At 28.1% G+C, this 26,527-nt stretch overlaps 2 protein-coding genes across 3 annotated transcripts in view; both read right to left on the reverse strand.

Annotated features, from left to right (window-relative positions):
* The window catches only part of LOC100161725 (dihydropyrimidinase), a 25,937-nt gene extending 9,974 nt beyond the window's left edge, over positions 1–15,963 (reverse strand). Inside the window, exons 1-4 of one of the 2 annotated variants that reach the window (XM_029485365.1) lie at positions 15,894–15,963; positions 11,218–11,273; positions 6,305–6,399; positions 2,242–2,315 (exon numbers count right to left, since the gene is read on the reverse strand). In XM_029485365.1, the coding sequence (XP_029341225.1) occupies positions 2,242–2,315; positions 6,305–6,399; positions 11,218–11,265 (217 nt within the window). In that variant the 5' untranslated portion in view covers positions 11,266–11,273; positions 15,894–15,963. Of the gene's footprint in view, positions 1–2,241; positions 2,316–6,304; positions 6,400–11,217; positions 11,274–15,042; positions 15,374–15,893 lie in introns of those variants that run through there. The other variant, XM_001947443.4, reaches the window with a different exon arrangement.
* A 6,250-nt stretch (positions 15,964–22,213) lies between these two features.
* Positions 22,214–26,527, reverse strand: LOC100163789 (mitochondrial import inner membrane translocase subunit TIM44). Its single transcript, XM_001947154.5, has 6 exons — positions 26,070–26,527; positions 25,304–25,476; positions 25,110–25,243; positions 24,903–25,045; positions 24,733–24,839; positions 22,214–23,097 (listed from the first exon to the last, which is right to left on the reverse strand). The coding sequence occupies exons 1-6, from the start codon at positions 26,112–26,114 to the stop codon at positions 22,470–22,472; spliced, it is 1,230 nt and encodes a 409-aa protein (XP_001947189.1). The 5' UTR covers positions 26,115–26,527; the 3' UTR covers positions 22,214–22,469.

Here is a 26,527-nt window from a genome sequence, read left to right on the forward strand (position 1 = left end):
CCCCCCCCCCCCCCCGTATGCACTGTCTATCATACTTTCATTATTTTTAAATTTTACATCTGTATCATCTTCAGAGGAGCTATTTCCATCGGACAAATAGTTTAACGACTTATCATAATCACCTGCACTATCTTGACAACGGTAAATTTCATTACCTATTTCACATTGGATGCCCTTATCATTAACAGTGTCATCATAACTTTGTCTTGAATATACAGAAATCAAACTAGAATTTATATTTATGAAATCGTCATCAACATTTTCGTCATCAAAAACTTCATCATGTACATTTTTTTTTTTTTTTTTGGTGTGCTAGTTTTTAATAATTCTACGACCATCTCTTTTTCCCTCTTTCTCGAAATTCTTTCCTCTCTATTTGAATCACTAGTAGTTGAAGCGAAAGAAATATTTTTTTGAGTACTAAAAATGGTAGGGAAAACTGGGTTTTAATCTTACAACTACTTTAGTTTCGGGCATAAGTTTTTCACGTAATAAGTCGGATTCATTAAAATCTTCGTTAGAAAAATGTTTAGAACAAATCATTGATGACTATTACCAGGAACAAATTGTTTTCTCTTATAAAAATTAGTCCACTTTAAAAATCGATCTGGCGAGGTTTCTCTACGAGGAAATCTAAAAAAATGAATTTTTCCCGGACCATTATTTTTTGAACTATTGCAATTGCAACCAAATACCGAACACAACATTTTTGTGGCTGCATGTGACAATATAATTAAATAAACAATCACAGGACACACCACTATATTGACATCGTGAGTACAGTATACGAAATGAGAGGTATATTTGTATATTATAATAACAAAATATTATGCCACGATAGATAAAAATATTATCAGACAATTAATAATAATTATAGCCACTGCCCTACTAGATATTCATATATGCCGCTGTCGCTGCCACGTGCCGCTATAAGATTTTATGTTAAAATAGTTAGATAATAAGAAGAAAGCCTCACCCATCTCTAATATTAGCTACGAGTTAAAACTATATAGACAGTTTAGGCGTCAGAAATCCGTACACGATATCACGATCGTCAAAACAATATTACACACGTTTACTGCAGCAGTAGTATGGTAAATTCATAATATAATTTATTTAAGTGTTATTTTTGTCTACACTATTAAACCAAAATGTGATATAATTATACGAATGGAAAGATTATGAGGTACTCTTGAATACATTTGATTAGTTCATTCAAAAAAAAATAAGTTCATAAGCAGTTATTTTATGTTAAACCAAAAATGGATAAATTTTGCTGTGTATTATAATATATGGATTACGAATCCGTGACGTCACGCGCAATGTCATAAGTCACAGGGACTAGCGAACGAATAGTCACAAGCGAATTTTAGTTGTATCATTATCTTAGTTAGACTCTATTCTATTTATTAGAGTAAAAAAATAATTATTGATTTTTTGAGTTGGATGGTCCTTTAAGGGTATATTTAGTGATTTTTTAGAGCATAAATATATGTATATTAAGATTTTAAAGGGCATGAAGTCACGATCCCTCTTAATAACTAAAAGTTATTTATAATATGAAATATTGAAATTATAATAATAATTGTATTGTACCATTTAGATTTATTAAAAATCTTGAAATTTGTTTATCAAGTATTGATAAGAAAATCATAATAAGATAATGAGTTTTATTTATATCATGAATATTCTTTGGATGATTGTAATGATGTATAGTCAAAAATGTCCAATAAAATGATAATTATCTACTCGTGAAGATTAGATCTCTTAATGTCTAGTCTGCGTGCAAAGTCCATCAATAATAATGAGATGACTTTATTAATATTATATAAGCATTAATACATTATCTATTATAATAGTACCTACTAACAATATTTATGAATTATGTTAAAAATTAATATATAATATCTACACAATACACGTTATAATATAGTCTTCTAGTCACTTACGTATACACATTTATTGGTATTGTTTAATTTTATAAAGATATCAATATATATTAATAATTATGTACTTAATAATATTTATATTCAATTAACAAACATATTCCCAATCTAAATACCTAATTTAAAGCTCTTAATATTTTTTGATACTTATAAGATCACAATTTAAAACTTTAACACCGAAGTCCAAAAGCAATGGTAAATCATATACTAAGGTTATATACAAATATTGATATATATAGGCTATTTACAGCAAGATAATATGAATTAAATTTAAATAATTTCTTTAAAATATTACCTGGCATAACCAACATTGATGTTGCATCAATAACTCTTGTACCTCCTGGTATAATTAGATTGCAACCAACCATTCTAATATAATAAAAAAAAAAAAATATTATTACTTTCAACTAAAATGAACAAACATTAGGTAAGTATCTATAAGTAAAGCACAATTATTTTAAGATTTTGCAAAAAAATTTTTTGAGTAGTTTCTGAATACATAGATAGTTAAGTTTGGTACAAAAATATTTCACAGGGACATTTTAATTCATACATTTTTTATATTATTATGTTTTTACAATTTTATCTGACTTTTTTACGATTTTAAGGACGTATGTATAGGTACATACTACATATATATATATATATAGTTTGGCTATATTTTAGAGTTTCTTGACACTGTTTATTTCATGTATTATATAGTTTATCTTTAATCATTTCAGTCGTAAAATTTCAAATCGTAAACATTTACACCGTAAAGTTTTTTAACCATACTACTTTTTTTTTTTTTTATTTCGTGTTCACTGATGCGATTTTTGTGTCAGTAAAATCGATCTACGTATTAAATTCGCTAATACAAGACGACCGCGATATGCATACACGCTTTCATTAAAACGTAAAATATTTTTTTAATTTGTCAATTACATTCAACACATCTGTATTGGTCTAGATTTTTTTTTTGTTTAAATTTTACTTAAAATCGTTACAAGATCATGAAACGTTTTTACTAGCCATTTTACCAGTTTTTGTTTAATTATCAGTAAACGTTAAATAGGAACGTAAAATAAAAAAAAATATTTTATAAATAGATATAATTAATAGGTAATAAGCTAGTGATTGCCATCCATTAAACTAGTTTATATACTCAATCAAATAAATAATTGATTCAGATTTTTAGGTCATTTTATTCTTTTTAATCAATCTATTACAGAAAAGGACGAAGTGAAAAATCGTTATTTTCTTTTATTCTAGTAATAATAATATATTATGAAGAATCTTGTGATAATCAAAAATATTTTTAAAAAAAATGAAAATAATTGAAAAAATAATCTTAAAATGTTCGTGATTTTGTTGAATTGCATATAACATGTTATAATTTGAAATTTTAAATAAAAAAAAATTGTGACCTTATATATTCAATTAATTTAAATTGTTGTAAGAATAACTTATATGAGGATCATTAGGTATATCAAACTGTCGTGATTTTTACTCACAAATACTATAATATTATAATATATAAACAGCTCACAACATCTTAAATATTTAAAAATGTACCACGGCTAGAAAATTCTAATATAAATATTTTAATATTTGGTGCAAATGTCTTGCAAATCCTGCCGTTTCTAAAGTTATTAATTTTTAAATAACTATAAAAAAACAAAGTACCTATATCCTATATATATTTTTGTCAACAACTGATTTTGCGTAAATATTTTCGTTTTTCGGATTATTTTAAAAAGTACAACGAATAATTTACTTTGCTCCTTTTACACAAGATACAATTTCAGATCAGAATCCACAATCAAAATAAAAAAGGTGGATAAGTGGATGTCGCTCTGCTGTTCAGTTGTAGGTTACACGAGGGTTACTGTATAAAGGATGGTATTAAATTTGAATTTAATTATATAATATCATGGTATACGAAAAACGGTTCTGAGTTACACAAAAAACCAAATTTTGCGTAAAAATTCCAGTTTTTCATTAATTTTTATTTTGTTTTTCCCTGTGTTTTTTATAACTAGAGGAAATTTTAAATTTTGACCTCCCGAATACAACGATTAGATTCACTTTTCCATCGAACAAGATACAAGAATCGAAGCAGTTTTACTACCACAAACGGTGATGACAGACGCACAAAAATATCTAAATAAACAATTTTAAAAAAAAACCCATCATTGTAAAATCAATACATTCATCGCTCTACTTAAAATCTAAAATGTAATCATTTTTACTAATCCTAAAGGTGACGTTGAAATCTAAAAAAAGAAATGTAATTTAACTGTAATTACTAATTATACATAAACGTATGCTATTTTATTTTAGAGTTAAGGCTTCGATATCTAAGGTCATTCGTTTTATTGCCCGAATGTTCTTTTTAATCTGTTTTTATACTATGGGGAGGGGAACGGTTTGGAACTCGTGTATATTTGGCGAGGATGTCACTAAAAACCCGGGTGATGGTCACCCATCCGGGAGCTATCGACAACGGCCAATGCTTGACCTCAAAACACGTTAGTGACTGAGGCCAACCAGGCCACACGTATGCTATTATTTGGGATAGTAGTCAAATAGATTGTATCCTATTTAAAAAATAACGGATATCCTTTGAACATTAGATAGGTAGGTCAATGCAGTGACAGATTGATCACAGTGGAAGGGTTCTATCAAATAAAAGAAATTATTATTACTGGGGCTAGGATTTATACGCTATGTCACAATATAAAATAGTAAAATCTGTATTTTATTTTATTAGAATATGCTAAAATATATAATAGAATATAGATACAATGAATATACCAATAATTTACAAACTTTATATATTATTATTTATTTTTGAAAGAAATCGAATAGGATCTCATAATTTAAAAAAAGATTGAATAATGTAATTTTTATTTTCCTAAGCTAAATTTATGTTTTATGTTTTATTTATGTTACTTATTAATTTTACTTCTAAAATATAAGTTCATACCATTTTTACTCAATTTTTACAATTTTGTGAAAGGCAAAATCGCTGATTTCATGAAATTAGAATAAGGAACGTATAATGTGACGCTGTAATAGCATTATAATTTATGACCCTCTTATTTAAGTCATAAGTACACTAATTTTGATCAAATATACTATAAACCATGAACTTTTGTGTTTATAGTAAGTTAAAATACGTAATAATATGCCTTAGGCATATATTTTATACTTTAACTATGACAAAATATACAGAATAAAAAAAGTGGGTAAGCGGGTATGTTAAGTGTCGTGCAGATCACTGTAACAGATGTGTTAAATTTGAATTCAATGATAAAAGATCATTGATACGAAAAACGATTTTGAGCGAAGATAGGCCGTCGCCTATATTACTAATTATAATAATTATTTTATAATATTATTGGTATTAAAGAAATTTATCTTACTATTAATAACATAATAGGTTGAATTCATTTTATCCGATCATTGCATTTAATAATGTCATTGCGAGTATAAAATATAATAATTATACACTTTAAAAGTTTCAAGCACCCACGAATAATTTTGTCAAAATTTGAACTTTAAATAATAAGCTTTTACGTATTATATGTTACAATTTAGGTAGCTTAGTCGTAAGTATAAAGACCATTTTGCGCATTCTAACAACAAAGGTCCCGCGGCGGTATTGAAGGAGTAATTTGGACGTGCAGTCTATATCTTTATAAATTTAAGTGCGGCATACGTAAACAAAATAGTATTAAATGTATTAAAATATATCTTTATTATTTAATTTTAAATGCCTAAATAGTAAATACCTACACTAAAAATAAAACCCATATTTTCTTAAATTATTGAGAACCGCTCACAGCCTCACGGTAAATTTAAAAACAAGTCCATATCATATATATCATGATCATATTACATAATATTTATATTGCTATATATCGTTTACCACTAGTGACCAGTCGAACTTATAGACTGCAGAGAGAGTCCAGTGTTGTCCGAGACTATATTTTATGTGCCTCCTAAAACTTGCGTCTGTCCTGCATACCCCGTGCGCACGCCTACGAAAGTATTTAAACCTGGCTAAACATTATTTATCGAAAATAGTTGAAAAATAACTAAAACAAAATCAAAAATTTCTTATGCCTATATAATTATTGCTCAAAAAGAGCCAAAATATTTTGAAAATTGTATCATGATGTATAGATGTACAATGTACATTTGATACATATCAATTTAATAATCTACGGATATTCGTTTTTTATCTACAACAAAATAATTTACTGATGAACATCTAAATTTGGTAAAAATTTGTTCAAACATTTCTAAAAAATGTAACTGACTTTCCAATAAACTTTTTTTATTTTGATTAAGGTAGAAAAACGTATACATACTTAATGATGCCATCTTCAATATAAACATCGCTGTCTACCATTTTGTCTGCATTAACAATTTTGCCATTTTTGATCAAAATACGGTTTTGCGAGCTCTAAAACAAAATTTAATGTTAATTACAAAAATATTAAGTACCTACTAACCAATATCTGAAATTAAGAGTCCGTAATATGGTATTTGTGACAGTCTTACAAGTGCGTATACAATTAACAAATTCACATTCAGCAGATCACGTTTAGCTTCATTGGTTTAAGAATTAGGGTGAATCGACCTATTATGAAACTTGTTTGTAAGAACATTATCTGTCTTTGTAATAAAGGTTTTTACGATAATTCAGTTTTTAAATGAGTTATAAGCAATTTTAATTTACGCTATACTATATACGCAAAACTTGCTAAAAAAATAGTAAAATAAACCCACCTACAAACTCAAATAATGTTCTTTCCAAAAAATTTAATCACTCTAGTTTTGTAACTAACAATGCCAAAAGTGATCTGCTTAGCGTAAATTTGAAAATTGTATATGCACTTGTAAGACGGAGACAACAAATTACCGTGTAACGTGTTACGTTCTCTTAAGAGGAGTACGTCACACCCGCATTTGTTGTCTCTATCTTCCAAATGTAAAAAATAACAAAAACATTTTGCGCGGGACAACTTTACTCCCTCTGTATTTATAGTAGAATTACCAAAATTTCACAACGTATAGGGAATAACTATCTATGTTGTAGATTTTTAATTTTTTTGATACCTAGCATTAACCAATAATTTTTAATGAAAAAACTTAATGCTGTCAAACTGGTAACTTTAAAATATATATTTATGCTATCCAAATAACGACACAGATAATGTTCTTCCCCGTGTGTTGTGGAATTTTGGTAATTTTATTCTACTATAAATACGGAAGGAAAAAGGTTGTCCCACGCAAAGCAGTTTTTGCTATATATTATACGTCTTACACTCTTACAAATGCATAAAATACCAAAACTTACGTTCGGCCGTTCAGTAATGAGTGATTACAATATGATATATGACATATGTCAATATGCATTATATGCTCGCAGTCACATATCATTGTAACAAGCAATTAATTAAATGTAACAGATTAATAAATAACGGCCAGATTGTCGCACGTAAAAAACGTGCTCATTCGATAAATTGCTTATGGGTTTACCGCAGACTAGTGATGGGCAAAACAAGACCAAGACTATGATGACAATCTTGGTCTTGGTCTTGCAGCAAGACTCTTGCAATAATAAAAAAAAATAAAAATACCCCAAGTACCAACTTTAATTCTGTTATTAGTATTATATTCAATGGAGAGAGGTATTTACGGCTCTAAATAAATATTGCGGTTGCCGGTTTATAAAATATATTATACCGTATTGCCCGTATCGGTGGCTGGTGTTATAAAATGATTTTGCGTAAATGCATTTTGTCTATGTTGCGCGTAAGCCAGAGAGAGAAAACAAATAATGCGCTGACAGCCTCTTAATTTATTTTATTGCAGCTAACAGTTTTATTTAAATATATTTAATTAACATTTATTTACATTAATTTATTTTATCACATAATATTACGTACTATATACTTGAAGGATGTCGATGTCGTTGCCGTCGAGTATGATCAGCCAACACGGTAAGGAACTTAAAGTTATTGATGGATTTAAAATAAGATTTCATAAAATGTTGAAAGATGATGTAAAACGATGGTGCTGTGTAAACAAAACGTGTACAGCTTACATGAAAGTAGATATGAGTGAGAAGACAATTATTGATAGTAATTTAAACCATAATCATGATTTAGAATCTGAAGGAAAAACGATGAGACAAGTAATAAGGAACTCTGTAAAACGAAAAGCTCAAGAAGAACTTTGTGAACGTCCACTCAAATTAATTCATTTGGAACTAAAAAATGACCCATGCTGAATGGACACGATATTGAAATAAGTTTTACTGAGGATTTTATGTCTATCAAGCCTGATGATGAAAAACTAAATCAGTTTATGGATTATCTCGTAGAAAACTATATTGATCCACAGTCAGACTTCCCTCCTCACACATGGGCAGAAATGAGCAGTAGCAGTGAACGAACAACAAATGCATGTGAAAGCTTCCACAAGTCATTTTGAAATTGAATTTGCATTGAATGATACTTTCTACAGTTTCTACTTGAAGACGGTTACGTTCTTTTGTCCACTGGGCCATTATCAGTGAAAATATCCTTTCAACATTAGCGTTATGACCAGGAATAGCATATAAGTATTGGCACATCAAAATTAAATTACGTTTTCTTTCCAGTATATCAGTTTTTTGAAAGAAATGTAACTATTTTTATAAAAATATAATTTAATATAATTATTGGTACTAATATTATTTACACATAACCGGGACTTTAGTAGGGTCTAGTGGGACGACCGGGACCAAAGTCATGAACTGGTGACATGTCCCGGTGTACCGGGACGTATGACAGCCTTAGTCTTGGGGCTGGTCTTACAATGTCCGGTAAAGTTTCGGTTTACGCTAACCGACTAATAACAGATTTTATTACCGGCAGAATTCGACCGGTTAAGTTTAACCAGATATTGTAAGAACGGCCCTGGTCTTGCAAAGCGATTCGTAGTCTTGGTTTCGGTCTTGGTCTTGGTCTTGCACCAAAACCAAGATAATTTTGCCTGTCACTATCGCTGACAAAAGTGACGACATGTATTATACAATCACATATTATTTGTAACGGGATAATAGCATGGACATATTATGCTTCCAGAAAAAAAGATGACCGAAAAAGTTCTTAAACACCGAAGACTGCTACTAGTGCTAGCAAAAAACTTTTGGTAAAGCCACTTCCCGCCTCCCAACGGTGACGTATTTTTGCATGCGCACCAGCCATCTCAGCAACAACCTCTCAACACCGAATCCTGCGCACGATAACTGGACTTCTTTTAACGAGCAATAATCAGCAAGGCACCCACCTGGGAATTTTAACTGCATGTAGGTACTTTAATATAAGTATCACTTTAACTAATATTAGATTATAAGTAATATTTTCATCTTGCCCTGGGTGGAATTTTATCCTGCGAATGCACTTGGTAATCATTGTGTTTTAATATTCACATATTTTGAGGAATTACTTTGTCTTAATACTACTTTAACATAATTTATAGATACCTATATGGCCTATAAGCCAGCTAGCCAGGTAATATACATAATAATATATTATAATATGTATATATATACGTTACACTTACACAAATTTAAATTGTATTGTATAATTGCTTATATATACATTGTATTTGATCAAATTCTAAAATACACGACCCCGAAACCACTCAAAATATCTGGTGGAAGGTATAATAGCGTGATTTTAATATTTTAATCTAACATTATTCTCCAACACTTAAGAGTGTAGAGAATCATCCAGGTCCTTAACTTAACCATTACATAACCCTCATCAAATATTATACTACTAACAAGATGTTTTTAATATTCTTTTATTTTTATGTTATTAATTCAAAGTCAAGAAACATTTATTTTTTCTTTAAATATTCAATTTTGTCAACATTTTAACTTTAAGCTCTTAAAAGTTATAATTTTAATTCCAGTGAGAACAAATTTAGAATTACTTTCTCTAGGTAATTCATTTTGATCAATCTACATTTTTTTCAACATATATGTAAAGAAAAAACTAAAATAGTTGTCAATATTTCAAATGTTTATAAATAGTTCAAAAAGAAACAAATTATTTAGTATATTACACATTATTGTATAAGATGAAAAAACAAAATAAAATTTCTCAAAAAATAGTGAATATTCCAGGTTTTCAGTAATTTTTCATGATTTTTTTTTTTTAGTATTGGAATAGTTTTACTTTTGACCCCTCCCTATAAATTTAATTAGATACCAAAAACCACCCTCACAGTTGAACATTAATTCTTTTTTTAAAGTTCCTAAAGTTGACGGACACATAAAAATGCAATTCATTAAATGTTACTTAATCGAAACAAAATAAAAAAATTAATGTAAATTGACAGAACATATTTTTTTATGTAGGTATTGCAAATTACAAACATTTAAATATTCAACTTTTTAGTTTGTTTGGTAATTGTATTGAATACTTATCAATAGTTATTGAATAATACCTAAACATTTTGGAGATTAATAATTTTAATAGATACCTTAATGACTAAATGTTTTAAATTTATAAATTGTGAAATTGTTGTAAATTTAAGATATTTAAGTTTAATAATATAGGAATTTTTATATAATTAAATAATATTATAAAAATATTTATATTAAATTATTTATATAATTAAAGTACATAATGTAAACTCCTCTAGATGGCGGGTCGGTCTTGTTGGCGCGGGACCCTCCCCCTCATGCTATCGTAGAGAGAGTACGGCCGAGCGGCGGTCGTTGTCAGTTGTCGAGTCCGTCGAGAGGCTAACGTGCAGCCTTTTGTGCGCGTCCGTATTATTCGATTGTGATGAATGAATGTTAATAAATGAATTAGTAAAGTTGATCACATAGTTTTTGTTATTATATTTGCAAATGAGGTATGTTAGCGAGAAGTTAACAATAATTATTAAAAATGATTTGCCATTCATATTCAAATTATTTAGTATATTATATTAATTCTATTAAATAGTATGTACTGAAGGTTGAATAAGATAATAATGTATTATTTGTATTATTACAGTAGCTACAATGAAGAAGGTACTTTTATTATATTACACACAATATGGTGCTAATTTATTTAACATAAAATAACATGGTCCAGTAAGAAATTACTATGTAGTAAAATATACATTTTTACTCAGAAAATGAATTAATTAATTTCATAACTATAATATATACAACCAAGTATTAAAACATGTATAGGTATCACATAGACATATTCATACATATTATAATTACCTGTAAATGAATAGGAACTTTTTTCACAGGATTTGACTGGTTGGCCATATTTTAATCTGAAAAAATTTAAATATGTGAACAATTACATTTTAGAACTATTTCACAGCTTTACACGCACAGGAAGTGCTGAGAATAATTTGTATACATATCAGGAGAATTATTTACACTTGTTATTAAAGCGGAAGATATGTTATTAGATGTCTTCATTATTATGATAATAATTCATAATAAATAAATTATATTCCCACCAAGATTGAGGAAAATTATGTTTATGTACCTATATGATAATGATATACTAGATAACATATATTGCTACTTAGTGCCTAGTTTACTAGCTAAAAATAATCACTGATGTCTTTATAATATTTTTTAAGTCAATTAAGTTTGTTAACATAGGTAGTATAAAATATTTTCAAAAAGAATTGATTTTAAGTAGGTATATTATACTAAATATTGAATTATTTAATATTGATCAACCAAAATGTATCAATTAATAATTTCAAAATGCATGAATTGTATAATAAAACAAATCTTATTTTACTGATATTTTATATTTTTCAGAACGATCCGATGAATGTATTGGTATTACAATGTCATGATGTATGTTCTTTAATCTTCATATTTGATGGTGGTTTTTTTAGTAAATTGGATCTAGTTAGTACTTAAGGAAGTCAAATGCAGGAAAAACTAGTACTTTTTATTAATAATAAGGAAAAATTAACAAAAAAATTTCAACACATCCATTATAGTGACCTACTTCAGGTTAATTTGAAACAGGCTAAACAGCAGAGTTTATAACTTAAATTATAATAAAAAAGTTTGGAATCACTATGTTAGTGTTAATATTTTGCATGTATAAATTATTATTATTATTTTTATTACTGTATAATCTTAATGTTATTTGTAAATATTTTTGAAACACTTACTTTTTATGAATAAATAAGTATTTTAATAGCAATAAAAATCAATAAACTAATAAAATGTTTTATGTTTGCATAAAACAGCCAAGGCCAGATGAGACATTAGCTACATTGTCAAAAGTAACTAATATTCAAGCTTTTGACTACATGCCTATTGTAGTATTACATAGGTTAGGTTATAGGTAGTTGTACCTATTGTACAAAACTAATAATTTGAATACTACCTTCTAAATTCATTAACATACCTATTATGTTAACAAAAGCAATTCATAAGTTGTGTTTAAACAGTCCATTTAAAAAAAAGGATATAAAACTGCTTTCCGTGCAACTATTTTTTTTTTTTCTGTTAATAAAATATGTATTTTTGAGGGCGAAAACGATGGTGAAATCAGAATTTTGCGGCAACTTTAAGTTTTAATGTTTATTGAATCTTTATTTTTTAATTCTTAGCTGAGAAGGTATTTTTAAATATTGACAGAACTTTATAGTTAGGTATTCTATATCTACTAGCTACTTCTATAACATATTAAAATACTTAAAAGTTTAAACACAACTCTTGGCTGTAGCTAAATACCACTTCATATTTTTTGAATACTGTCGATAAATTTAAATAGAACTTAGAAGTAATTATGTATTACTGGGACTACCTGCATCGATCGAGGATATACTGGACTATCAGAAGATGTATTATTATTGTCTATTATTAAATTGCATAATTCAAATACCTACCTACATAATATAAAATATACTACCTAAAAATAAAATAAAACAATATAGGTACCTAAAATTAGTGATGTTTGAAGGAGGAAAATATTTTTAATATCTCTAAAAATAGATTCAAATTGGTTCATTGATGGGATTTTTTTGTCACATAAATTATGCATATATGAATTAAGGTGGTGTTGTCCAGTCCCTCTATGGACTATGTTGTGCACTTTACTGATCCCAATAATCTTTCCACATTTTATATGTGGTTTATAATATGGCTTCATTATTTTTTGAACATACTCTAACAAGTGGCAAAACTCCTCTCTCCTAAAGTATCTGTACTAATTATGGTTCATTTTATAGCAAATGAATGTTACACATTACGGAAACTAAGGAAACAGCAAACAAACTAAGTATACTGCATATTTTAAGTACTTTCGTCAACATAACACTAATTATTATTAAGGCCAATATATATTATTAGACATTTGTGTTATTAGATGATTCGCAATAAATTATATCCTATAACCTAAACTACCCATATTTTTACTCATAGTTATATGTATAATGTTAGATGTTATTGTTATTACTAGGGTTTGGATTAAAGGCAATGTAATCAATAAAAAAAGCATTTAAAATGTCAAAAAAGGCAAAAAAAGCATTTCATTTATATAAAAAAGTAATTACAAAAAAAAATATACTAAAAAATGTAATAGTTTGTGTATTGTATATTTAACTAGTTTATTAAAAAAAAAAAAATCACTACCATGTACTTAGATAAACTGTCTTCAGTAAAACGATGACGATTTGGGCTTAAACTATTTTGTACATCGAAAATGATCTTTCTAAGTCCACGATAGTTATCGGGGTGGACTGACGAACAATTTTAAATCTATAGTATATACACATTATGAACACATTTTAATATATAGATAGGTAGTATGGGAACTTTTATAAACGTCAAATTAACTGGCCATACCAAATACTCGATAAAGTATTTAGGAATATCGATAAATATTGCCGATCATAAAACCCATTAAAAATAATTAACTGCAAACGACAATGCAGTCTTCAGAAAATCTTATTGAATTATACAGCTAATACATTTGTCGCGTATAAATCTATTAAATCAATTGAAAATTAAACACAATAAAGGCATTTATAAATTATAAGTGAGAAGGGCAAACATTTATAAGTGAAAAAGGCAAAAAAAATAGGTTTATAATCATACATATTAAATGACACACATTTTTATATAAAAATTATTTCTCTATTATATTATTTAAAAAAAGGCTTTTGCCTTCAAATCCGAACCTTAGTTATTATGTACCTTATTTCAGATGGGTAACCTTGTCTACGACAATATTATATATAATTTTATAAGTAAATTAACATTTATTATATAAAAATATGCGAAAATAAAGGTAGATAGTCCAAATAATACTTATATAATATATATTTGGGTAAATTGTCAATCGATCCAGGTATTCCAGATAACATAATATATAAGTACTTATAAAACTATTAATATATGTGGATGATACATAGGTTAACTGTTAACACACTATTAATTTCTATTAAACCATGACGTATATACAATAATTTACTGACACCTATTACCAGTTATTACTATTTTTTAAATTATAATATGAAAATTTTAATTATACTTTCGTATTTAATCGCCGGCAATCTGTAATAGCAATAATAGACAACAATAATTAAGAATCAATAGGTTATCTCAAGCAGTACACTGCACATCCACATCATGTGCCGTGTTCATATAGAGTTATTGGCAAGAGGACAGAAAATAAATAAGTACCTATATTTTATATTGGCAGTGTGGCACAAAATAACACAACCCTAATTATGTTAATTTTATTTGCATGCACTTATTTAAAATTTCGTTTTGTGTTTTTTTTATTATTATTGACGGTGTCTTATTTACTTGCAAGAAATCAAAATTCAGTTAAATAAAATATTAAATGTTGATCTACTTGATCTCGATTATTTATGGGGAGTATGATGTCGGGCGACTACCCTACCGCCCCTAACAATTATAGACACGCCTACATCGGGTAACAAATTTGATCGACCTTTTTAGTTTTTAATATTATTTATTTCTTATAAGTAGGTTAAAGGAAACCGTCAACATGTTGGATAAACATAATAATTATTGGTAGATTAAAAAAAAACTCACCAGAGATAAAATTATACTCAGACGTACTATCGATGTGTAAATTGATTAATAATAAATAGTCGAATCGAAAAAATCGAGCAGAAGGGTATACCTAAATTGTTCTAAAAACGACCGATCGGTGGGCAGTATAATGTAATGTATAATAACAGCAACAGATAATAATATGAATATCCCGTATTAATACTGCCTATAATAATATTAATGCTGTTTGTGCGGTGCGACGGGAACGAATAACGAAACACGACCTACCGGGGACGTACGCGTTCAATTACTACTTCGGTTTCAGTATTCAGTGCTCGGTATTAGTATACAACCATACGCTGCCGTTGATAAGCCGCGACGGGTATCAGTGGAACGTGCTCTCGCGGAGCGCTGCGCGTGTGTGCGTATTTTTGTTTCGCATTCGTATGTGTGTGTGTGTGTGTGTGCGTGTGTGTGTGTGCGTGTGTGTGTGTGTTGCGAAGTTGTATGTGTGTGTGTGTGTGTGTAGCCCGTCCTACTTGTTACAATCATCGATTTAAACGCGACGGAGCGCGACGCTGCGGCCGGTTGAGTCGAGAGCGGCAGATGCCGCTCGAAACGCGGCTGTTGCTCCGTGGGCTTGAAAAATCAAATTGTCCCCCTTTTATATTGCGAATTCGCGCAGTTCAAGGAATATATTATGCAATTAATTTTTGCTACAAAAGTGTAAAATATATTGAGTTACCTACAGGCTACAACCTACTGCTACCGATGTATCATATTATTGTCATATTGTATCATATTATTGTGTGTGCATATTATAAAACAGTCAATAACCTGCCATAATATTATAATATGATATTAGATACTACGGTCTACCTACTACTGACCTAGTTATTATCGACGAGTGACGGTACGGTACTGGCGTTGTCGCACGAGCGTAGAAACACCGACGTCGCTTAGAAAAATACTCGTCGCAGTTATGGCCTGTGGGTACAGTAAAAAAAAATCGTTATTTGTCTAGACTGAGTCCAGTGTATTTTTATTTATATAAACCGTCCTCTAGGTCGTTTGACCTCTGGAGGATTGTAAAGATTTTTCTTTCGGAGGGAGGGCTTAATCGTTTGCGGAGTACCTACCCTCCGCCGTTATTCACGCTACCGCCCAGTAACACCTGCATTTTTACTGTTATTCCTAGTGAGCAGTCGAGCAGTGGTACTTGAACAACGGAGTATCGAGTATGTCTTGATAATTGGACCTTAACATTTTAATTATTGACTATTATTAATTTACAAATTACCTATACATTTAATGATTTTATTTTATAGTCATTGCGACTGTGGTACTCAGCCACTCAATACAATTTATCATCAATGTTACTGATTACATTTGTAACTCTTCCTATATATGAATGTCTTGAAAATCTGGATACCAAATAATGCACAAATACTTATAGGACTTATCACGTATGAATGATGTAATTCCTCCCCTCGGTGGCGTGATTGTACAATGTACATTTGTACTTTTCCTAAAATAAATTAAATTAAAAATCCAGTCACAATTTTTTTTTTTATAAGGATTTAAAGTTTGAAATTTAAATTTTTACAAGATTGGATATTCACTCGATTTTTCACGTATAGCGATTTTGTTATTTTTTTGTAATTCTTAAACGAATAACTGTAGATACATAAACATTTTAATGGCATAGAAAACCCGCCAACTGCCAAGACTCCTCTAACGCAACTGGCTTAAAGACCTACTCAATATCTGATGCATACCTTTTAAGGAAATTATTTAAGCTCAGGTGCTTATAATGTGAAGCTCCTTAATGTCTTTCACTGTCCTTTTCGTCATTATGCTAAACATTTTACTTATTGTGCCCCCTAGTACAGATTGTAAATATTCATTTAAACAAACTATTTAAAAAATATGTATATATCATTGTATACGGGTAGTCAGCATATGATATTACTAAGTATATTTGATGATATTATTGTGGATAAAGTCATATATATATTTACCTATTTACGTGAAACCTTGTTTTAAATTTTCAATTCTTAGCTATAAAAGTTGAACATTTTATAAATTTTTAACTACAAAATAATTATTACATTTTAAATTTGATAAATGTTGTCAAAATTCGAACTTTAAATGCTTATGAAAAAAAATTGGGCCTAAGCATTTTTAATATTTTTAACTGCTATTGTAACAATATATCAGGAGCCTATTGTCTTAAGTTTTCACGCTTTTTTACCAAACAAATAAAATTTTATTGATATTTATAGAAAAAAACTAAAAAAAAAGGTGGGCAAGTGGATGTCGCTCTGCTGTACAGTCAGGGGCGTGCTCAGAAAATTTATGTGGGGGGGTTTTCAAGTAAAATTGAAGAAGCTATAGTCTTTTACCTAACGACGATTTTTTCGTAGATAAGATTTCAATCTTTTGAGACAAGAAAAAATTCTTTCGGGGGTGGATGTTGAAACAGGTAAAGCGCATAGAATTTTTAATAGAAAATGTATATTGGGAAATATTTCTTTATCACACTGTCTCAACGCTTCTAAACAATATTTTGGATATTTTACATGCTTATTAAGTTTGGTATACCATATATGAAGTTCAGCTTCATAAGGAATATGACATTTTTTTTTTTGATAAAGGTAGACAATATTATGTGAAATCTTGTAATACATTTTCAAATCTTAGATTTAAAAAGCAAAATTTTGACGAATTCTCAAAATTCTCAAAACTCAAAATAATTTGCTAATGTTCGTGATTTTTACATATTTTGTCAATTTTTGAACTTTAAATGCTAATAAAAAAAAACTGTGACTAAGGATTTTTAAATGTCAATGTCAAATGTAACAATATAGTAGGAGCGCCATGTATTAAAATTTCAAGTATTTTTATTCAACAAATAAAGTTTTATTGACATTCATAGAAAAAAAAAAATACTAATAAAATTGGAAACTGAAAATGTCCCTAAACAGTTCAAACAAATCAAAATATTTTGAAAATTGTATTATGTATAGAAAATGGAAATATAAACAACCAGTGAAAATTTCATGTATCTATGGTTATTTGTTTTAAAGTTACACCTTACATTAAAAACCAAAATCGATTTTCTCGAAAATAGCTTTTGCGTAAAAATTCCCGTTTTTCCTTAATTTTTCTTTTGTTTTTTACGGCGCTTTTGAAAACTATTGGAAATTTCAAATTTTGACCTCCCGAATGCACTAACTAGATTCACTTTCCTATCAAACAAGATACTGTTGAAGAAAATCGAAGCAGTTTTACTGCCCCAAACCGTGATGACAGACACAAAAATAAAAAAAAAGTAAAAAAACACACATCATTGTAAAATCAATACATTCATCGTTCCACTCAGAATCTAAAATATTAAAGTATTACCATTGATTATAAGAAATTATTATTATTTCAATGGTACCATATTAAAATAATATTATATTTATATTTCTTATTGTAATATTTATTGTTGCTATATAGTATTAACTAATTTTAATACTGTTAGTGTTGGATTAAACCATACGAGAAATAAATAACTTACCTATATGAAATATATTTTTAGATATAATAAAACTTATACATGTACCTAATACCTATATATTTTATATAGCTATAATTTCAATTCAACTCAAAATAAAATTGATTGATTTAACACGCAGTCCTTCATAAATTATATATCGGGGAACATTTACATTTTAAAATGTATTTCTTTCCAATAATCATATTATAAGAAATATTTTATAATTTTCAAAACTGAATTTTACTTAACATTTTGAAAATATAAATTTTAAAAGATATCTTTTAATAAATTGTTTTTCTATTATTTATATATCTTAGATTCTGAGCGGAGCCATGAATGTATTGATTTTACAATAATAATCATAATTTTATTAAATTATTAAATATTTTTTTAATCTAATAATAATGTAATTATACCTATACATTATTACTATTAAATCATATTACTCAGTTATTAATGCAATATTATAATATTAAATTATACCTAACTGTTAACTATATTAGGTATTATGTAGGTAGGTATATATATTTATATAATTTTATCGCGTTGTACAAAAATAACGCTCGATAACGAGACTGCATGCTGAATAATATTCTCTGGACGATGAAATAGTGTGAGTGACTATTAAAATATAAGTTATAACAATAATCACTGTACTTATATTAGTATTATCGTAGACATGTGAAAACTTACTTTCCGCCCATCCCCCCAGCTCATAGACAAAATCGTGATAACCGCAGAGCTAGCGAGGGCAACGTACTGCTCTAGTGCTCTCCGTCGTTATCAATCATCAGGTTAACGTATAACGTATGTATATTTTTACGCAATTACTGCACGCAAGAGGTACAATATTAATGTATGTATATATATATATATATAGTATATACATACATAAATACATACATACATACATACATACATACATACATACATACATACATACATAAATACAGAACTAGGTATAAAGTAAAATTATGTTTACGATGTATTCGATTTCCACACGTGCGTCATTCGTCTGTGAAATGACTGCTCGGCCGACGGAATGTGTTGGGAAAAATGTTTTACACATTTTTGACGACGACGATGATCCAAGTTCAAACGATTTGACCTCTATTAAATGTATATGGAAGGTATTGTTTGTATTATATGGTGTTACACATTTGGAAGTTTTACGCACACAACACATGAAGGGACGTCCCTCACGGTACAAAGCCGTTCGTTGCTTTGTCTGTGGTGTTATGCACTCCAACTAGGATTCTCGGAGATTAATATAGAAATTAGCTGGGTAGATCATAGACACAACTAAGAAATTTTTTTTTTTTTTTGGGGGGGGGGGGGTTGCTAAAATATGATTAAAACTTGTGGTAGGACCAGTGTCGCAACAACGTCAGGGGCTATAGGGGGCTATGGCTCCCCTGATTGCGCTTATGGTAAGTATTCATTATTGGAAGATCACAAATATTTACGATATATTGTTGATGCCTTCATACAAAACGTACAAATTCAATTCAAGGCATAACTACATAAGTACATTATAACGCTCTATATTCTAAATATAACATAATATTATTGCATATATTTTATGAATTTAAGAGAACGTCACACCCGCATGAGCCGCATGTGTTGTAAGACACAAATGTAAAACATGGCACTTTATTTTAAATAACGCTATCCAATCATTTTTTATAAGCAAGACAAAAAAAACAAAAAAACGAAATGTTTAGAAGCAAATAACTTTTAATGTATTTATGTTAATTAGAATATAGGCACGCTGTCGCATAGATAATTTTCTACCCTATATGTTCAGAAATTTTGGAGCCACTACTATAAACACAGAAAGATAAAAGTTGTCTCGCACAAAACAGTTTTTGCAGTTATGTTGTACATTAGTAAGACAGAGACAAAACATGCGGGTGTGACGTCCTCTTAATGCATATTATATAAACGTAACTGTTTTTTTTACTATTTTTTATTGCATAGGAAAATGTGATTGATTAGCATTTTATCAAATTATACCAAAATGCATTTGAATGTGATATTTTACTGTTTTAGTAGGTATAAGTTTTATTTTTCACAATAAACAATATAAATTAGTACATTTGAAAATTTAAGCCTATCACTTTATGGGATATTTCAATTCATATACATAAATGTGCATTTATTTTGCATACTTTGACGTTTTTGGTACATATTTATGTGGTTTTTTTGTTAAAAAGGTGGACAAGTGGGTAACACTCTGTTTTACAGTAGTTGTCAAGGATGTCGTTGTAATGGATGTTATATTTGATTTCAATGATAAATTATTGTATCCATACGAAAAACGATTCTGAGCGGAGACGGTGTGTCAGTCTAGATATATAGCATATAAATACTCGTATAAATAATCAAATTTAATAATTAAAAATAAAATTAATAAAAATCGAAAATATCTCATAGCTATAAAAAGTGTGACTTTCCGGTGAACTATTTCTGCTTGATATAAGTAGAAAAACTTATTGGGAACCTTCTATTTAAATTTCTAATGTTAGCTATATGAAAAAAAAACTTATGAATTTTTAACTGAAAAATATTTTATTAAATTTAAAAAAATTCCTATGGCTATAAATAAATTGTTTAAACACTTTACCATGCATATAAAATGGTAATTTTAACATTTGGTAAAAATTCCAAGTGTCTAAGTTATGCGTTTTTAAATTACAATAAAATATCAAAAATTGATACGAAGATTCGCTAATTTACAGATAAAAATCCAAATCGTAAACATTAAATTCATAGGCTAATAAAAAATTAATGTTCCTTTCCGGTTAACTTTTGTTTTTGTTTAAAGAAGAAAAATTTGTGGGGAATCTTCTATCAACATTTCTAATATTAGCTATAAAAGGAAAAACTTAAATGAATTTTTAACTGAAAAATAGTTTGAATATTTTTGAAATCTTATCAACATTTGAACTTTAAATGCATATAAAAAATAATCGTGCCAATATATCTTAAATATTTTTGAACTTAAATTTATGAAATTTATAAGAAACCTTGAATTAAATTTTCTAGATTTTATACAAAGTAAAGAAGTTTTTATCGAGAAAAATTTTAATTTTTTTTACATATTTCGAAAAATTTCTCAAGGCTCTAATACTAGCTCAGTCAAAATATTATGAAAATTTTACTAACAAATCCGTTTACAGAATTTTCAATTTTGATCACTCAAAAGTACTAACTATAGATTGAATTTTCTATCAGAAAAGACGCTGTTCTCGAAAGTCGTAGTATTTTTACTACACTAAATGTTGAAAAAAAAAACCATTGTAAATATCATACATTCTTTCGTACCGCTCAGAATCTAAAACATTATATAATGATTAACTGGAGTAAAAAATCACATAAGAATATAGAAAAGTTTTATATTGTTAGTTGTTACCAATAATTATTTTATTTTGTTGCTATAAATAAATAAATTATAATGCACCATTAAATACATATTCAACTGGTTGGACTTCAAAATAAATTGTTCTTGTTAAATGTAGAAAAAATTACTACATGTCAGTGTCAAACTAATAGGTATTGTATATTAATACTGAATGAATGCAGAGGGTATCACAATACAATTGACTTAAGATTTGTAGATCTTTTACTTTTTGGTCTTCTGATAGAGACAATAAGTAGATACAATTTTCCTGGATTACTTCTATATTAATATCTGTTGAAAGACAAATTGTGTGGAATAAAGGATTTCTTTCAATTTTACGTTGAAATAATAAAAACCAACTAGAATTTTACTAAATAAGTAATAACACATTAAGGTATGCCCTTAATATAATACAGTTCTTTGTTAACTTTGAACAATAATTGATCAAATATTAAACAGAAATTTACTTAAACAGTAAGAATATTTTGTCACAAATAATCTAAAACTTATAATTACAGTTTACAACAACTGTGCACTGGAATTTGCTGCTATATCTAATAATTTCCAAGCAGCTCGTGGATTTACTTCATTCACATCTCTGCACATTGCCCAAGTATACATCACTCTGATAACAGTATGAGGATCTCCTTCAATGATTAACCCATTCACATCTTTAATATACATGATTTGTTGGGCACTAAATGATATTATTAATACAGGACCGTGTTCCATTAATTTTCCAGTAACAACATCCACATTATGTACATCTAGTACTTTACAGTATGTTTGATGACCTTTTTGTCGATGCTCAGTAACAGGATGTGATAGTACTCTATAAGGAGCTTCAAAACACCAGTCTTTCAAAATAATTAGATCTTCTCGTGCTATAGCTTCTAGCACATTTGGTATGATATCAGTTTCACACTGACGAATAAAGTTTACTAAACTGAAATCAGGTTCAACACGACACAATTCTGTTACTACATCTGACATTTCAGCATTATGAAATACTGATGATAAAGTGTCAGTTACTGAACGTGTAGCTCGTGCTAAAATATGATCACTGTCATCATAGCGTTCTTTTAAGTCTGATAATTTTTGCATAAAAGCATTTTCAGATTTGAATTTTTTCCAACTTTCATATATCCTAAAACAAAAAAAAAACATTTTGTTAATAATAGTATTAAACTATAAGGCTTAATAAATTTACTCTACATTTTAATTTACTATAGTTTTTATCATAATGCATAGTATCTAAAATATTATAATATATAACTAACTGTTTGGGTTATTAGTTTTATTCAATAGACTAATTATCGAATGAAGACATTTATTTTTAATACCTAAATTCAATGAAATTTCCATGTAACAAATATTTTTTAGAACGAAAATAATATATAGATATTTATATTATAATTTAAAACACTTATTTATGTAATTATATTTATAATATTTCTCATTGATGAAAATAACTATTATTGACCTTGAGACTTCATAATATAGAAGTTAATGAATAGCTATGAAAATTGATTAAGTCTATATAGACTTAATCAATTTTCATCAAAAAATAAATAAATACTTATCCAAAAACAATAAGGTATTTGAAAATTTGCCTACACAAAAATCAGACCCATTGTTCCTGGTAAGCAGTGCTAGCAATTGCATAGAGCTTTGCACTTTTAGGGACCTTGAAGATGTACTTATATTTTATAGTAAAATATAATTCCTACAGTAATCCCAAATCAAGATAACAAAATGCAACCGAGGACTGCACAAATATAGATCAATAAGCTGTACGTACATGGATATTAAAAGGTTGAGGTTTGAATAATATTAATTTATTATAGTAAAATATAATATTTAGCCAATATAATTTGACAGATTTTTTAACATTTTTTTTTCGCCAGCCTATACAATGGACCTGTACATTTTAAAACCGGACTAAAACTCAATATCTACTTATTATCTGTATTAATGACGATAAATATAAGTAATCACATTATAGTTCGTAAACTATTATCCTTTAAGTATTGTATTTTAGAGAAATATGTTTAAATCAGGTACAAATAACATAGATAGGTTTACAATGTAATTTTGTTGTTCATAATTATAAATTTGCATATAATTGTCTGCGAATCAGGAGTAAATTTTTTGAAGTTTAATCCAACGTTATATTTCTCGGAAAACCAAGATGATATGTCAGTTTAAATAGTATAATATTTAAAGTTAAGATAAGTGGAATAATTTATAGTAACAGTACTTGATGATAAATGTTTGGAAATCAATTATAAATTATACTTTATAGTAAAATAATTGAAATATGAAATATAAGTTTGAATTTTTAGTACTGTCAATTTAAATAGTTTAGTCATTAAAAATGTTGATAGCAAAACATGCACGTTTTGACCAATAAAAAAATTATTTTTTTTTTTAAATATCAATAATATAGCGAACTAATTTAATTTAATTCTGCTGAAATATTAGAGAAACATACTTTTGGTTATAGATACAGGTATACAGTCCAAGTTATTTTAGAGGCCTAAACTCATTAAATCTTGAATGCTATCTACGCTTTTGCTTTTCATAGTAATATTGACAGGAAATATAAAATATTATATAATAAATATTGGTTGAAATTCCATATTTATATGACCTCACAATTTAGAAATTGCCTGATAACACACAAATTGTAATGACGGGCCGTTCTCAGATATCATATAATATAATTTAATTAATTAAATCATAACCATCTAATTAAAATATTTAAGTAAAATGTATTTACATTGAATCTTTATGAACAGTAATACCAGTTTCTGTTTCATTAGGAACAATTGCTCCTTGGTTTCTCAAGTCTGACCGTTTTCTCAAAGTTGTTGGTGCTTTATAAACCTAAATAAGTGGGAAATCAATAATGTTACATAAATGCGAAAATTAAAAATAAAAAAAACTTACATGTGAATTTAATGAAGTTGTATCACTTTCTATTTGAGCTGAAATAGCTTCAGCGGTACTCGAAAAAGTCTTGACAGGACCAGACTGGCCAATTTTTGTGCCACTTTCCAGTACTGTTTTGCTTATACTTCCGCTTAATAGTCCTTAATTTACAATAGTTCAAATATTTAAATACATTTTAATATATTATATCCGTGAAAATTATACCTGCTTTTTTTGCCAAATCAGATTCACTAGCTTGGTTTACTTTGTTCTTAACTGAAGTCATAACAACATTAACAACATTTTTGGCTTGCTGAGTCACTTTGAATGTTTCTGATTCTATTGTGTTTAATTTCTGTCTAAAATGTTTATAAATTAATCACCAAAATATTAATTTTAAAGAGTTACAATAATATTACCTAGCTTTAATTAAGTTATCAGATTCTTCCAATTTCTTTTTTTCAGCACGAAATTGTTCCAAATTTTTTTTCATTTCTTTGCTTTTAGAAATCTCATCCCTTATATTATAGATCAGTTGCATGACAAAATTTGGTTTTTGTGGAGGTGACGTTGAATAATATTTCAAGCAATGCTGTAATACCAATTAAGTTTAATATAATGCAAATATTACAACAAAAAATTAAGTAAATTATTGATAAAAACAAAATTAGTTACAATTTGTTTTTCACACCAAAAAATAAAAACAAAAAAGGGTATTATATTTTAAAACTTAAGTAAATGTTTATAAATAATACGAGCTTCTGAAAGAAAATAACATTAAGCCTTTAAGAATATCATAAACGGAACATCCAAAATATATATTAACAGAAAATATTATGGTATAATATACTGAATAAATTAAACAGGTTCAATACTTAACTTACGACGCTTAACTTAAGCCATAAAGATTTTTTTAAGACAAAATGCCAGTTAATGTATAGCCCATGAGTTTAACTTAAGTTTAAATCAATACCTACAATGAGTATAATAAACTACCATATCAATATCATGTTAATACTTACATATATGCAAATTAATTGTGTTTAGTTATAATATTAGGAGACACAAATAATAAAATATAAAAATGTTCACAGAAAATCATATTTACATCAACTTATTTTCCGATATTCATATGACAATATTTTTATTTTGTTACCCAACTCATCATTAACATAATATACTTACTGTATTTCTATAGACATATCGATACTGTCGCCAAACAGAATACATGGTTGGTGTTTTTGCTGTTTGTATTTATTAATATAAACTTTTAAAAGTCACACATTTGGGTAAAAAAAAAATGATTTATTATTTACGAAACATGGATCGCCGGACCGGATGGACGACGGTGAAGTAAATCGGAGCGAGGTGATAATGAAATAAAAGTGATAAGGAACATTAAAACATGATTTCCAGACGATTACGAATGGGGCGCGACACAACACTGTTTGTGGAAGGTATCGCGTATTCGTGAAAACGTCGATTACGTCGTCCGTGGAAAGGGTGTAAAATTAATTTGAACTTATCGATATCACCAATTTTCGTGTCCTACGCGAAAAAAATGTTACACAAAAAAATGCAATTCACAAAAATCGAAAAATCGTGTAAACGAGATCAAAAGTAAGTTACAACTATTTAATCCA

This window comes from Acyrthosiphon pisum, chromosome X (genome assembly GCF_005508785.2).
Source record: "Acyrthosiphon pisum isolate AL4f chromosome X, pea_aphid_22Mar2018_4r6ur, whole genome shotgun sequence".
Taxonomy (NCBI): Eukaryota; Metazoa; Arthropoda; class Insecta; order Hemiptera; family Aphididae; genus Acyrthosiphon; species Acyrthosiphon pisum.